Genomic DNA, 15,269 nt, shown 5'->3' on the forward strand with positions numbered 1-15,269 from the left:
AAAAAAAAAAAAAAAGGCATAATCACAAAGTATCAACCTGAAGTGAAATCATTACACTCAATAGAAAGGAAATGACGGGGGATAACTGACAAGATGGCACATTGATTTAAAACTCCAGGAGAACTGAGCAGTGTGCCTCTGCTGTAAATCTAGACGATACTCGGTATTTTAGAAAACCTCTGCCCTCCACCTCTAATTCCTTCTTACACGCTTTAAGCCAATCAGGCCTCTTCCCTGAGACATTCTTATCCACTGTTCTTTCCTCAGGCTTTCTCCTGTAAATTCAAATGACAAAATCCTCTTCATCCATCAAGAGCCAACCCCAATACTACACTTCGGGCTACAAACCTACTCTATTCCTCCACTTCAGAACTAACCACAGCACTTGCACCCGACCCTATTTTGCCTGCTGTAGGCACTAACTAGACCAGTATGTCTGTTGAAGGAGGGCCCCTCTGACAATTAGGGAGCAGTGAATACAAGCTCTCTCCTTTCTGCACACAGCACACAGAAGGAAATGGAAAAAGAAATTACAGAAAATAATTTTTGAAGAAAAACGCTTCAAAAAGTATTTAAGTGCATGGCAATCTGGGGTTGGGAAGGGGTAGAAAGTGAAGCACTATTTGCTTTGTTCCTTCCAGGGTGCCTTGCAAATCCAGGACTTGCTCAGTAAGAATTTGTTGGAGTGGGTGCCGGCACTGTGGCACAGCGGGTAAAGCTGCCACCTGCAGTGCTGGCATCCCATATGGGCACCGGTTCGAGTCCTGGCTGCTCCATTTTCGATCCAGCTCTCTGCTATGGCCTGGGAAAGCCATAGATGATGGCCCAAGTACTAGGGCCCCTGCACCCATGTGGGAAGAAGCTCCTGGCTCCTGGCTTCGGATCAGCGCAGCTCCAGCCGTTGTGGCCAACAGGGGAGTGAACCAGCAGATGGAAGACCTCTCTCTCTCTCTCTCTCTCTCTCTCTCTCTGTAACTCTGACTTTCAAATAAATAAATAAATCTTTAAAAAAATAAAAAATTAATCTGTTGGACTGAACCCAGCGACTGTTGGGTTCAGCTGCCACTTGCAGATCTTGACTTAGGGGCAAGTTACTTAACCTCAGTAAGTTTAATTAATAAAACAGGAATAGTAAGAGTTATTACCTTCTAAGCTTGTTGTGAGGATTAAATGAATCTTATATACTAACAACTTCAGATGCCTGGGAACTGGAAATCCCAATAGACATGTTAGCTATTCTCCTTTTTATGTCAACCATAGTATGCTAGTTGCTGGACCCTCTCATTCCCACATGAGCTTTTTCTCATTCCCACTGTGTCCCTAATACCACCATCATCCCATCTCTGCTCCACGTGGCTGAGGTGACATGCCATATTCTGTCAAGTTCTTATAAAAGTCTTCTATGCGGGTGGGTGTTGGTGCAGTGGTTAAGATGTTGCTTGGGATACCCATATCCCATGTCATAGTGCCTGGGTTCAATTCCCAGCTCCACTTTAAACGCCAGCTTCCTGCTAATACACATCTTGGGAGGCAGCAAGTACTTGGCTCAAGTACTTGGGACACTATTACACATGTGAAAGACTCAGATTGATTTCCAGACTCCTAGCTTCAGCCCGACCCAACCCTGGCTGCTGCAAGCATTTGGGGATTGACCTAGCAGACGGAAGATCTCTCTCTGTCTCTCTGTCTCCCTCTTTAATAAAGATTTTTTTTAAGTCTTCCAAGCAGAGTTGAAATCTGCTGCAACTTCCCTATCCTGCTCTTGGTTCTGCCCTGTAATATGAACCCAGAAGTCTAAACCTTTCTTCCACCTGACACGTATGATGTTTCTCTTTAGTTTTTCTTTCCCAACTCTAAACACCCCTAGGTCTGTTAGTCATTCCACATATGACCTGGTTTTAGAAACTTCCACCATTGTATGTCCACCTGAAAATAGTGGCCATAAGTAAACACAATACAACTGCCTGGGGGTAGACCTCTAAGTTGATGACACACATGTATACAGAAGCCCAACATTTAATTGGCATTTGAAACAACCACATTTTCCTATCAATGCGTGATAAGCATGATCAGAAGTCACCAAGTCTTTTGCACATAAATTGCTTTAGAGTAAGGTTGTCAATCCTGCTCTGGGCTGCAGAATCTAAGTCCCTTTGAGGTTGAATTTTGCATGCTGACTCTGAAGGAAAGGACAGGAGATCCAAGTAATTCCAGGAAGAGAATAGCAGAAGGTTGCACAGTTAAAATCCATTTTTATTCCCTTGATGTCAATGGTGAAGAGTGGCAAATTGTTAAGATGTATGATGAGGGGATAGATATCATTCCTGTTTTTAGCTAGGGTGAAGGCTGTGATGCTAATGGAACTATATTTTCTGAAGATCACTACTGCCAGTAATCCTAATATCCTTCAGAATGAAAATGAACACATTCATTGATTATAAAGTGGTACAAAATGAGCTGCTATGGGGCCCCTCATGATGCTGTAGTATTCTATATGTAGCTCATTAATGAAATGATCAGAGTATAATAATTCACATTCACATATTTATATACATTTCTGATCAAGTACTTCTCTCTTTTTCGTTTCCATGCAAACATAGTATGACACAAACACTTAAATATCTGCTTTCATCTGCCTAAGTGCCCTGCAAAGGGTTGTTACTCACCTGCTCCTCTTCCACACACGAGGAAAATGAGGATCAGAGTTCCCATATTCGTGAACGAGGTAAGACCAGGATTAAGGTGCTCTCTTTGTCCCACACATTTACAGTAAGTCTACTTCCTCAGTGCTGTCTGCCTTTATGGCAGAAGCTAAAGGCAGCTATCTTGATGACAGCACTAAGTGCTACTTGTCTCGTCATTGTCACCTTATTCTGAAAACAGACCCCATATCCACCAATACCCACGTCCTACAGGCTTCTCCCCAACAAGGTCCTGAAGGGCTTCTGAGTGGTTTTTTCCTTAGGAACACAGAGTACTTGTTGGAACAAGATAACATTACCGAGTCACTGGAATTAGGCACTGTGGCCCAGGACTTGGATTCTGAGGGGACTCTTACCTCGGCTGGGCACCTTATTTCTACTGAACGCAGCAGGCGGCTGATGTCCATAGGGATGAATCCCCAACTCCTGGGCATGACTCACAGTTCCGAGTAAAGATTCGGGGTCCCCAGGTCCACCGGTACTCAAGAGCAGGGGGCTGTCATGGCAACCTTTGGTCAATGTGCGTGGACTCTTACTATCTGGAAAGCCATCCTTGGCCCCCTCACATGAGCAGTCCTCTTCCATGCTCTCTGAATGCAGCAGTGCCGGCTGATGAGCATAGCCATGGGTCGGGGTGGGTGAGGAAACCTGTGAGATACATTCTTGCACCCTGATTTGTAGAAGATGCTGGGGGCTGGTGTGGTGTTGGTGATAAGAGTCAGTATTTTGATAAGATAAAGCCTGGCGCTCTGTCATACTCTGTCCCCCGAGACTGGGAACCAGACTCCCAGCATCCCCTTGGTTCATGGCCCTGAACAATTCTTGGTACTCTTGCTGCTGTTGCTGCTGCTGCTGCTGCTGCTGTCGTTGTTGTTGCTGCCTTTTAATGAGCTGTGCAAACTCTGCTGGGGGTAGCCGAATGTCCGAGTGGCCGGTGAGTGAATGCCGGGGAGAGAGCAGTCCCTGAAGGATGTGGGGTACCTGCTGGTGTCTTGTATAGTCTGGCGGCGTGGGGGACAGCAGGGCCTGCTGTAGTGCCGATGTGGTATAGTGTGGCGGCTGCTGATGTGCACTGGGAGGGAAGGTGGGGAATTGGTCAAGTGGAGGGACTTTCAGGGCTTGGGTTGGAGGGAACCCCACTCCTGTTGTAGGGCTGTAGCTGCTGGGGGAACCCCGGGACTGGTCCGAAAACAGATGGGGGTGTAAATGCGCCTGGTCGTAGTTAGCAGGGGAGAACCGATTGACGTTCAAGCTGCAGACACAAAAGGGAGTGAGTACCAGGCATCCACATCACAAGAGTGCTAGATTCCCCTGGGGAATAGCTACTACTCTTCCTCAGTAGGGAGCACACCCGCTGGTCCAGAGAATTGAGGTGTGATGGGGAGGAGGGGGATGGGTCATCCCTATTTCAGCCCCTTATTCATTTAACTTGTAAGTTCCAAGGGTCCTGGAGCACTGCGAGCATAGCAGATCTAGCTCCACCTTGAAGGCAGCACTTTGGCAAATCTTAAAACATCCTTTGAGCTATTTAGAGGCAACAATCTCATAGAAGAGTGACAGAGAAAGACTCATAGAAGAATAAACAAGGGGAACTGGCATATTAATATATCCCTCTGATAGGCTTCTTCACTGTAAACAAATAGCTAAAGTAGCTGTGTCCTTTTCCCTCCTCTCTCATTAGCATTTTAATCCTGAGTCCATAAATAGGTTCCAATTTCATCTCAAACCCATCTCCCTGGTTTTAGAAAGGGTGTAACTAGAGCAGAGCCTGGTCAGACCCATTCTCCATCCCCCCTTTTCTCGGCTAAGGGGCTTCCTCCCACCCGGTTCCCTGAGTAGATGGCTAGGGGATGGGAGGCAGTCTCACCTGTGGGCCTCTGCACTGTCAGCACTCAGCTGCTTGGACAAGGGTCGGTGCCCGTAACTGAGGGTGGCCATCAGGTTGGTACGGTGCTGCATCTGAATCTGACTGGCACTGGGGCTCATGGAGATGCCTCGCCCAGCAGAGCCTGCAGCTGGAGCTGCCATGCTGCTGAGCATGTCGACGGGCTCCTGTACTTGGATGGTCACCTGTTGTGACTGGGTAGGCTGCTGCATGCCCAAGCAAGTTAGTGCCACGCTGGGGGGAGGAGAGCAGCTCTCAGACTGCTGCTGGAAGATTGCACTGCGGGAGGGTAAGCCTTGAAACTGGGAGGGAGATGCAGCACCTGGAGAGAGAGGAACTGAGAGTGACCACGAGCCCAGGCTTCCTGCCAGCTGGAAGTAACGAGAGCCAATGAGAACGCTCAACCACACACAATCTGCATAAGACAAGCTAGGAGAATTTGTAAACACCAGATTCCTGGACCTACCCACAGAACACTGATTCCATAGATCAAGGTGGGCCTCTAAGAATCTGCATTTCCAATAAGTTTCCCTAAACCCTGATCCTCTGGTCCACGGATTATTCTTTGAGTAGCTCACTAGGCAGTACTTCTTAAACTTTAACCCACATACAAAATGTTTAAAATGTAGATTCCAGGGGCCAGTACTGTGGCATTGTGGGTAAAGTCTCTACCTGCAGTGCCAGCATCTCATATGGGCACTAGCTATTCCACTTTTTCTTTTTAAAGCTTTTATTTAATGAATACAATTTTTATAGGTACAATTTTGGGAATATAGTGGTCTCCCCCCCATATCTCCTTCCTTCCCCCACTCCCGTCCCACCTCCTACTCCCTCTTCCATCCCATTCTTTTCTTTTTCTTTTTTTTAAGATTTATTTTATTTATTTGAAAGAGTTACAGAGAGAGGTAGAGACAGAGAGAGAGGTCTTCCTTCTGCTGGTTCACTCCCCAGATGGCCGCAGCTGGAGCTGCACCAATCCAAAGCCAGGAGCCAGGAGCATCCTCCAGGTCTCCCACATGGGTGCAGGGGCCTAAGGACTTGGGCCATCCTCCACTGCTCTCCCAGGCCACAGCAGAGAGCTGGATCAGAAGAGGAGCAGCTGGGACTAGAACCGGCACCCACATGGGACGCTGGTGCTTCAGGCCAGGGCATCAACCCACTGCACCACAGTGCCGGACCCTATCCCATTCTTCTTTAAGATTCATTTTTAATTAACTTTATATTCAGAAGAGCAACTATATGCTAAGTAAAGATTTCAACAGTTTACACACATACCCATACACAATGTAAAAAGTACTGTTTGAGAACAAGTTTTGCAGTTAATTCTCATAGTACAACTCATAAGGACAGAGGTCGTCCTACATGGGGAGTAAGTTCACAGTGACTCCTCTTGTTGATTTAACAATTGACAATCTTATTATGATGTCAGTGATCACCCGAGGCTCTTGTCATGAGATGCCAAGGCTATGGAAGCCTTTTGTGACCATAAACTCCATCAGTATTCCAGCTACTCCACTTCTGATCCAGTTCTCTGCTATGGCGTGGGAAAGCAGTGGAAGATGGCCCAAGTCCTTAGGGCCCTGCACTGGTGTGGGAGACCCAGATGAAATTCCTGACTCCTGGCTTCAGACTGGCTCAGCTCTGGCCATTGCAGCCATTTGGGGAGTGAACCAGCGAATGGAAGACTTCTCTCTCTCTGCCTCTCTATAACTCTACCTTTCAAATAAATAAATAAATCTTTTAAAAAATGTAGACTCCAATTTAGCAGGTCTGGAGACTCCATTTGAGAAGAAAGGGTCTCAGGGTCAATTTAGACTTTTAAAGAATATCCAACGAGACTGATAAAGGTCCTAAATTATGTGGTTTGCTCAAGGAATTCTCAGAGTGAAGATCTCTGAAGACTCAAACCCAGCAAAGTATACTCACCTTCACCTCCATCTAAACAGCCACAAACCAGAGGGCCACAGCACAGTGGATCATCAAAGGGAGGCACAACAGTAAAGAAGGCTCAGGAAGCAACGTTTTATTTGGTAGGGTTAGAGAGGGTTTATTTAAAAGATTAGTTATAGTTGATTTTCCCTGAGAATGACTTTGTGCCAGAAACTATTCTAAGTGCTTTATATATATTATTTATTAAATATTATTATCCTCATATTTTACAACTGAGAAAGCTGAGGTACACAGATGTAATATACATAAGGTTTCACAGCTAAACAAATTGGTGGCACCACTGCCAGGCACTGGCTCTGCAGCCCCACATCTAACTACTATGTTATCCTGTCTTTCAAATGCTTTCTGGCACTCAAGACTGAGAGGGTCATTTTGTCTACGTGGCATGCACTGGGTCACCGTGAATCCCTCCACTCACCGTGAGGTTGGATCATGGCACTGTTCATTGGGGGAGGACTATTACTGGGTGGCCTGAAGAGATGGTTGTTGGGGTGGTTGGGGGGTGGGCTTGAAGGCTGAATCCTCAACCTTAAAAACAACAAAACAGATAAAGAAACTTCTTGTGGTGATACTATAATCTTGAGTTAAGTTTCAGCTGTATGATATACACAAATAGCAACTTTTTTTCTTTTTAGTTTTGATAAGCCATCCCCTACAGTCTACTGGAAACCTATCCCCATTTTGTATAACCAGACTTCTCAAAGAGGCCAAGTTCACAGTGGGCCTGTGCCTGGCCTCCTGCATTAGGTATCAGATCACTTTAAGCTATCTGAAGTGGCAAAGGAAGTCAGGATTTCAATTAGGCTCCTAAAATTTAGATTGGTTTCTCTGCTTTTCTAATAGTTTCTTCCAAGATGGGTATTAAAGTAAGCCAGTGTCTCCCATGTGAGTGAGACCAAGGACATTAAGCTATAAAGACACCGGCTTTGGCATAACACAAAATGATTGCTTACCTCTGGAGCTGGTGGGTGAGAAGGGCTGGCTGATTTTCACACGAAGCCTGAAGAGGTGGAGAAGGCTGAGGAGGACAGATGGAGTCCTAAAACATAGATGGGGAAAGCAAGAAAAAAAGAGTTGTGAGCCTGAGGTTAATCAGAGCCATTCTCAGGAGAAACAGAAGTATATGTGACTCAGACTTAGGCTTCTGCGTGTTGTTCAGCAAGCACTCTGATTACCTTTACTCCAACGCATCAAACATAACCGAACTCCACTTTGCCCCGAGCACTCTCCTCCAAAAAGCATATGCAAATCAGCCTGAAAGCAAACTCTAACAAGTTGGAGAAAGCAACGCGTGAGGGCCTACTTGGATTTGTTGCTGGAGAATTTGGTGGTGCTGCTCCTGCTGGTACAACATATGCTGCTGCTGGGTCTTCTCCAGGGTTCTTTCATCAATCTGCCCCCCGTACATCTTCTGTAGCTGCTCACACTCCTGAAGGGAAAGCAGTGAATGCAGATGGGATGCAGCCAGGCCTAGCCCATGCAGTGATCTCAGCAGATGCAGATTTGCCTGAAGAGCTCATGGGCAGAAAGAACCACTGAGAACAGTGTCTTTGACGACCAACTCATTTATATAGGCACCTGTGTACTAAATGTATTCTGCCCTGCACTCTATGAGTGAATGGAAAACTGTGTCTGAGTGTGCACTGTGAAACGTGTGTACAGTGCCCAGGCCACTTGAAGCTTGATCATCAGGAAGAACGAAAGGAAACTGGCCCTCTACGGAAGCCTAGAGGTATGTCTCCCGCTTCTAGGAGCACCGCTCCATACTGACTAGAGTATGCCAGGTGGTAATGACGCAGAGCAGGTTCCAACACGACCCAGCACCTTCTATCAGGAGAGAATGCCAGGGCTGCTCAGAAGTACTTTCCCTGGTGCTTTCCCACTGAAACTCACGCCCAGAAATTCCTCCCCAGTGGGTTATAGAGGCAGAAGAAAAATCTAATCCCTTCACGAGGAAATCAAGTTTGACCTTGGGAGAGCTGTACGTAACGGGAAGTAAGGAAAGAGTTAGGAAGTTAGGCTTTTCTAACCTATTAAAATGCAGTGTTGCTGACAGGAAGGGAGTAGGAAGTAATGCCTGAGCCTCCTGTAATTCAGGTCTCTGTTGCCCACGCTTCTCCAGAGATGCCTGCTGTCTCTTCCATTACCTGCTGCAACTGTTTGATGCTGCTGTTGTTGCCCATTTTTTCCAGGTGAGCTTTGAAGGCCTGGATGCTTGCAGCCCCATCTGAGAACCGGCGCACGGGGGAGAAACGCTCCGTAGGGAGGTGCAGGGTGTTGGAGTCCTTGTAGGTAGAGCTGAATACATGGGAAGACAAGATTAGGGACTAGGCCTCAGGGGTTCTGATTCAATCACATAGGGACCGCTGGTCCAGATGAGCACAGAGATGGCTGGCTGCACGTGTGGCCCTGCATTTTAAGCAACTTCCAAGAGGGTGGTTGTTTCCCTAGCCTGCTTCCCATACAGGGCTCCAGGTACGCATCTTCCATCTCCACTTACCTTTAGTTGGCTTACATTCCAGGGCTGGTGAAGTCCTGGTATCAATACATTCATTTATTACAAATATATTAAGCCAGAGAGAAAAGCTTGTCAGTATCTCCCAGGCCAGGCTCTACAGGAGCGCCTGTGTTTACAATTTTACCTCTATCTAGTGCCTTTAAACCTGAAATTCATCATTTAACCAGCATTTTCCCTGAGCAGTAATCTCTGTATGACCAGCTCATCTAGTCAGCTTTTTGGTCAAAGGTCTGGCAGGACTCATAGGTTCTGTGCTAGAAAATGCAGGGTGGAGGTTGGGGTGTGGGATAATGGGTACTTCTGATCCTGGGATGGAGACAGCACATTCTTAAGGAATGTGGGTCTCAGATCCAGCACCTACCTGGTCAATGAAAATAAGGTTACCTACTATGAAAATCAGTAGCACCTGCCCAAAGGTCTAATAAAAGAGGAATCATGTGGATTACCTTCCAAGACCCAGTGGCTCAATCAGAACACAGCCAGTATCTTACAGAAAGAAAGAACAAGCTATTGATAAGGAAGGCCTAAGAAAGCATCAGGGTTAGACGCTAACACCTATACCTGTTACGTAATCAGAAAGAGATGTTTATGGATTGAGGTAAGCAGATAAAAGACTGCCAAAGCAGCATTCCAGCAGCTGATGGAAAAGGCCAGGGCTTCACGTCCAGGGCACGGATGACAGTACACTCAGCTATGGGTGAAATGATGGATCGCCTTGCCAGGTACTCACTTTGGACTGAAGCAGAAGCAGAGCTAAGGAAGGAGGTTAACAAGCGAGTTCAAATACAATGCAAACAGGAGGGACTAGGAGGAACAATGACTGCGCAGAGGTGTCAAGAGAATTCTGGCAGCAGGTGCGAGCCCTTCACCCACTCTTTGCTAATGATGTCCTGTTTCAGATGCTCCCTGAGGCTGGATACAGAGTGAGTTAATGAGATGAGCATGAACACATATTTGTTTCAGTCACACAAAAGACAAATGATCTGGGGGGACACAATCCAGAAACAGTGATCATGAAAGCTGATATCCAGAGCATTTGCTCAAAACTTCTCTTTTCTCTTTCTGCTTCAGATTTTGAATTAAAGCAAGTATTTTTTTCTTAAAATTTTACTCATATTTTCCAATAACAGACATATTTCTAATTCATTCAGAAAGCTGCGTTTTCCAAAGAATCAATAGTCTCTCCACACAAAATCATTCTCTGCCATCAGAGGAACGATCCTGGGTCCAGGTAGTTCATGACTTTTTCAGAAGCTCTGGTTTGACCAGACTGATATTCACTCAGTACAGCACCGTAACTTCCAGGGAAACATTCTGATGTAGTTGCTCATCTTAGATATACTGATAGTATCAATTGTGCTTGGCTTTATTTTTATCAGCAATCATGTTCAGACAAGCTCATATTAGGCTGATATTCCCAATATACTCTTCAAACAGGGACTTGGTTACCCACCTGGATAAGGTCCATTCTGTGTCAATTTCTTGTAGTAACACTTAGAAAATTGTACATTATAAAGTACACACTTCCAGTAATGAAAAGATTAATCAAATATGTCCTTGGTCTCCATGGTGAATTTCATCTATTAGACCTCAGAAGAACAGATGCCGTTATTTATCATATTTGTTCATCTATGCCATTCTTTAATCATTTCCTCCAGAAAATGAAAGGAATTCAAAAACCTATCCAGGCCACCCATTTTCAGTCTTTTATGGCCTTAGAAAGTTCCTTTTTTCCCACAAAGACTAACTTCAATATCTTGTGTTATATATTTGTACAGTAACTCCTTCAAGACATGCTGAGTTTGCACAAATTTCCCACCTTACAAAAACTGCCACTCATAAAGCACTCTTTTTCTTCCAATTTAAACTGGCTTGACCACAGGAAATCCTTGAAACATGCTACCAAGAGAGTCCACATGAAAACAGATGGCTGACAGACTTCCAGCAGGCAGGGCCTTGATATGAGTGCCGGGTGAAAACCACATCAATGGAACTGTGGGCCAGTGTGGCCTTCCTTTAGCAACCATGTTGACAGGATATAGGGTCTGTGACAGAGGCTGACTGTGGAGATGTGCTGATCTTCATGTTTCCCTGAAAAGAGTGACCCCTGAGGAACACCTAGAATGGAATAAGGAAATTCAAGGGACTTAAGCTGTACAACAGACTCTGACAAAGGCTGAACAACTTCTTGTCAGGCTGTAGAGGAAGGGAAGACAGAGACGAGCAGAATGAAGTGACAAAGCACCTGTCTGCTGTAGCTATGGAGCTCAACATAATGAGAAATCATGGAAATTCACAGGGGGAAGGAAGAGAAGGTGGCTCTCCAGTAATCAGTGCCCTTTGATGAACACTACATGGGTCTTAAGAGATCTTCATTAGATTGTCTTTCTGTGCCATCAGAGTTTTATTTGAGAATCTTCATTCTTGTTATTCCTACCAACCCCCTTTTCACTAGGTTATTCACAGTCACTTATACAAAGCTTATCTTCTTTCTGTCAGAGTTCCAGCGTGGCACTAATTATGCCTCAGCCTGCTCAGAGTTCACCTCCTCTGCTGATTTCATCCAGACCCAGTGGGTAACTAGTTACAGTAAAAACATTCTATCAAGCCTGCAAGTGCAAGTTGGTTGCAAGATTTCATAACACACACATAAACCTAATTTCCTTGGAATGTGATGGCTTCTCAGCCTTCCCAGGAAAGACTTGCTTTCCTCTGTGATCTCAGAAAGACTGAAATTAAAAAAATAAGCTCTGGCAATTGATGATGGTTTTGATAGTGTGGCTTAGGAGCTTGGGAATAGCTTCAGGATAGATGAAGATTTTTAGACATCAAGGTATTCACAGAAGATGAGCATCTTCTGGATCTAGGACCGTGTCATCCCTCCTGCTTCCAGGTTTATTTGGATTCAATGAAGTTTTCTTGGTCAGGAAGATTAAACTTGCTTTTACTTCTTCAAGAGAATGAATTAGAATGTCACAGAGACCTAGCAGAAGATTATGCCATCAGGATATTCAAAGAATGACTTCTCAAGCACATTAGTTAAGAGTGTACAGCATCTCTGCTCTACCATCCAGAAGGGGATGTATCTTCCTCCATCTCCAAGCTCGTTGTTCAATGGTCACACGGTATGGAATGCTCTTTCTTTTGTAGGTGATGAATTATTAAAGGTCAAGTCTATTAATATGGCTACAAATCCTCCCATTTCCAGTTGGCCTTCTGAGAGCTTTACTTCCTTGTAGTTCTCAAGTTCAATTTCATGTATGAGTCAATATCCAGAATCATGGGAATCAATGCAGACAATAAACAGGTCTGCAAGGTAATGGGAAAGAAGGATCTTGTCTTGCTCAGGGCTCAGTAGAAAACCTTTGCCCTGTGCATTGCTTAATGCAAGAAGTTGAGAAGAGGTGAGTTCAGGATGACAGCTGGCTTCTATTTAAAGCCTTGATGCTAATCACCATCACTGTGAGACTGTCCAGTGAGCCTCAAGGAGCTCCCACAGCTCAGGTGGCTACTCACCGATGCTGATCTGGTACCAGGTGAGGAGGCCAGACCCGGGAACGGAAAGGCTGCTGTCCTAGCTGTCGTTGTAGGTCCGGTGGGATCTCAGCTGTAGGGTTGGTCATGGCCAGTGTATGTCTTTTGGACCTATTTGCCAAGTACCTGCAACAAGCAGGAGCACATTTCACAGTAAAAAAGACAGACAGGAATATTCCTCCACAAGAAGCAATAGAAGTTAATCCAAAGCACTCTGTGAAACAGTGCCAGAGCTCCAAAAGGGCTCCATGGCACACAGATCCCTGACAGATGGAAGTGAAACATGTCTAAACGGCCAAGAAAAGCTGGCTTAACATCGCAGCTGCTGAATTTTGGACCTAAGAGTAGCCATCGAAGAGAAGAAAGAAAGCAGATCAAGCTCAAAAGGACGATCAACTTTCCTTAGTGCATTCAACAGAAGAATTTATTGTCTACAGGTTTATGTTATTCCTCCTTCCCCTTCAAATTCCAAAATGCAAGTTAGAAGCAGTGAGCCTAAGGACTATTTCTAGAGATAAGCAAGGGAGATACTCCGAAGGATACCACATTTGAATCTTGAACTGATAGGCCCGGGTTTTGAGACTGTTCTCATTATGTCTCACAAAAACCAGATCCTTCCATGTGGGCAGAAAGCTCCAAAACCACCTCGGTGGTTATGCCCTGTGATTGTAGCAGACATCGGAGAAGGAAAAATGATGTGCCCAGGGAATCAGCATTCTGTAGAGGATGAAGAACTAAAACCACATGAAAAGTTTAGAATTGTTTTTAGGGGAAAAAAACGGCAGGCAAGAAAACAGAAGTTTCAAAAGTGAAAGAGTTCACAAGCTGATGACTTTCTCTGGAAAATCTTTCAGTCAATACCATGAACAAGAATATCAGTCCCCCTTCGACCGGTTGGTGACTTCCTCCACCACTGCTGTTCTTGGGCATGAATAAAAGAAGTACTATCCCATTTTATCAAACCCGATAGGCATTATCCCCTTTCAATGTTGATCTAAGGAAGAAAAAAGGTGGAGCTGGAGGAGGTGAAGTACAAGACAAAGAAGATAAAGTAAAATATTGCAGTCTATATTAAGGTAGAGAAGCAGTGAATTTCCAAATTTTTCATTTCATCATGATACCAGTAAGACCCCTTTGCAACCTTATACACTTTGTTATCAGTAAACAATAGAAACAACAGCATCAAGAGAAAAAATGTCACCAGTTTTCCCTCTATTGGCTAAACTGTAGAAGGAGCTGGCCCACCTGCCAACACTTCTGTGTGCCACGGTTTCCTTTCCACGTGGGACCAGCTTCTTTCTGAATAGTAGCTCTCATACAGAACTACTAGGGGTAGAAAGAGTGTCCTGGCCAGCAACTGTCAGGTTCTTAAAATGGTTTTATTTCATTCTTAACTACCCTGCCCATTTAAGCTAAAATCAGATAACAGACTGTAAAGTAATTAGTGGTATGAAAACTTGCCAAAGAGTAAGCCATCAGTGGTTTAATATCCATTTGATAAAGACACCCAAAGTTTCTTCAAGAGCCCATGAAAACCATTTTATTTCAATTTCCCTCAAGGGAAAAACATATAATCACGAAGAACACCTGCATTTCTGGGAAAATACATGCTGGATTTTGGTGAAATTCCCTCCCCGGAAAATAAGAACGACAACTCCCACAAGGAGGCATGCACGGAGTTGAGAACCAGGGCTAATGGAACTGAGGTCAAAGGAACGGTACAGCACGCCTGGTTCTCTGTGATGTCGTTCTCTGTGAACTGGGCATCTCTCAACAAGGCTCTGCCAACAATCAATATCTGCAATTGTCCCTGGCCCAAATTCCATATTCATTTTTCAATATCTCATTGTTGGTACAAGGGAGTGGAAGAAGCACACAGCACACAATACAAGAGGTATTCATTCTCCTGGAAAGGAAGAGTCCATGCCAGAGGTCCATAGCCAGACCAGCTAGGATCACTGTCATCCCAAATCTCCAATTCCTTTTCAGTAAACAGTTCTTGGCAGGTAGGAGCAGGCTTTGTGCCTTGTGAATACTATCAGAGTTGCAATATGAACACAGGGGGCAAGGAAGGAAGGAAGGAGGACAGAAAAAGTTCTTATGGTTATTGCTGTCACTTAGGGGACTTCCAATGGCGCTTACAGAAATGAGATTTTCTGGGCAGTCTTCTGTTACTTCCATGTGGGGAGGAACATGCCATCTGGCTTGAGCAAAGAGACCACACAAATGTTGAAGCTGCACTGTACCACCTCCTTGGGCAGAGGTGACCTTTCGTTGGTTGCAGGGGGAGCCTGCCCAAGGACGTTCTGCAAGCACTGCCAGATGTCACATTACCTCTGCACAGCTTCCTGATCTGGCTCCCCGTCTGAGCTCTCCTCGTCCACAGGGGTAACTGCTGGCACTGCCTGAAGAGAAATAGGAAGGAAAAGCTCAAGGTGGCTGCTTATGCTGTAACATCTCTTATCCCTGGGACCGGACTTGGGGCAAGACTTTCTGTTAACCCTCTTGTTTACAAAACTGTTCCCAGATCTTTGGGTTACATACAGCTTTCATATGCTTACTGTTCATTTTTACCTTGACACTAATTTGGATTCCTTCCTTCCTTTATTTATTTATTTATTTTTTTGACAGGCAGAGTGGACAGTGAGAGAGAGAGACAGAGAGAGAGAGAGAGAGAAAG

General features: G+C 45.0%; 2 protein-coding genes across 8 annotated transcripts in view; both read right to left on the minus strand.

Moving 5' to 3' along the window:
- BUD13 (BUD13 homolog) overlaps positions 1-15,269 on the minus strand; it is a 243,226-nt gene that overhangs the window by 95,149 nt on the left and 132,808 nt on the right. The gene's annotated exons all lie outside the window — the stretch shown is intronic.
- Positions 1-15,269, minus strand: part of SIK3 (SIK family kinase 3) — a 243,756-nt gene that overhangs the window by 12,573 nt on the left and 215,914 nt on the right. For 2 of the 7 annotated variants that reach the window (XM_008260949.4, XM_051849007.2), the window contains 8 exons: positions 14,924-14,994; positions 12,572-12,715; positions 8,685-8,835; positions 7,841-7,966; positions 7,491-7,576; positions 6,956-7,065; positions 4,570-4,909; positions 3,059-3,774 (listed from right to left, as the gene is read on the minus strand). In XM_008260949.4, the coding sequence (XP_008259171.3) occupies positions 3,059-3,774; positions 4,570-4,909; positions 6,956-7,065; positions 7,491-7,576; positions 7,841-7,966; positions 8,685-8,835; positions 12,572-12,715; positions 14,924-14,994 (1,744 nt within the window). Of the gene's footprint in view, positions 1-3,058; positions 3,955-4,569; positions 4,910-6,955; positions 7,066-7,490; positions 7,577-7,840; positions 7,967-8,684; positions 8,836-12,571; positions 12,716-14,923; positions 14,995-15,269 lie in introns of all 7 variants that reach the window. The other 5 variants (XM_051849002.2, XM_002708392.5, XM_070078639.1 and 2 more) reach the window with 3 other exon arrangements.

Source organism: Oryctolagus cuniculus, chromosome 1 (assembly GCF_964237555.1).
Source record: "Oryctolagus cuniculus chromosome 1, mOryCun1.1, whole genome shotgun sequence".
NCBI classification, from domain to species: Eukaryota; Metazoa; Chordata; class Mammalia; order Lagomorpha; family Leporidae; genus Oryctolagus; species Oryctolagus cuniculus.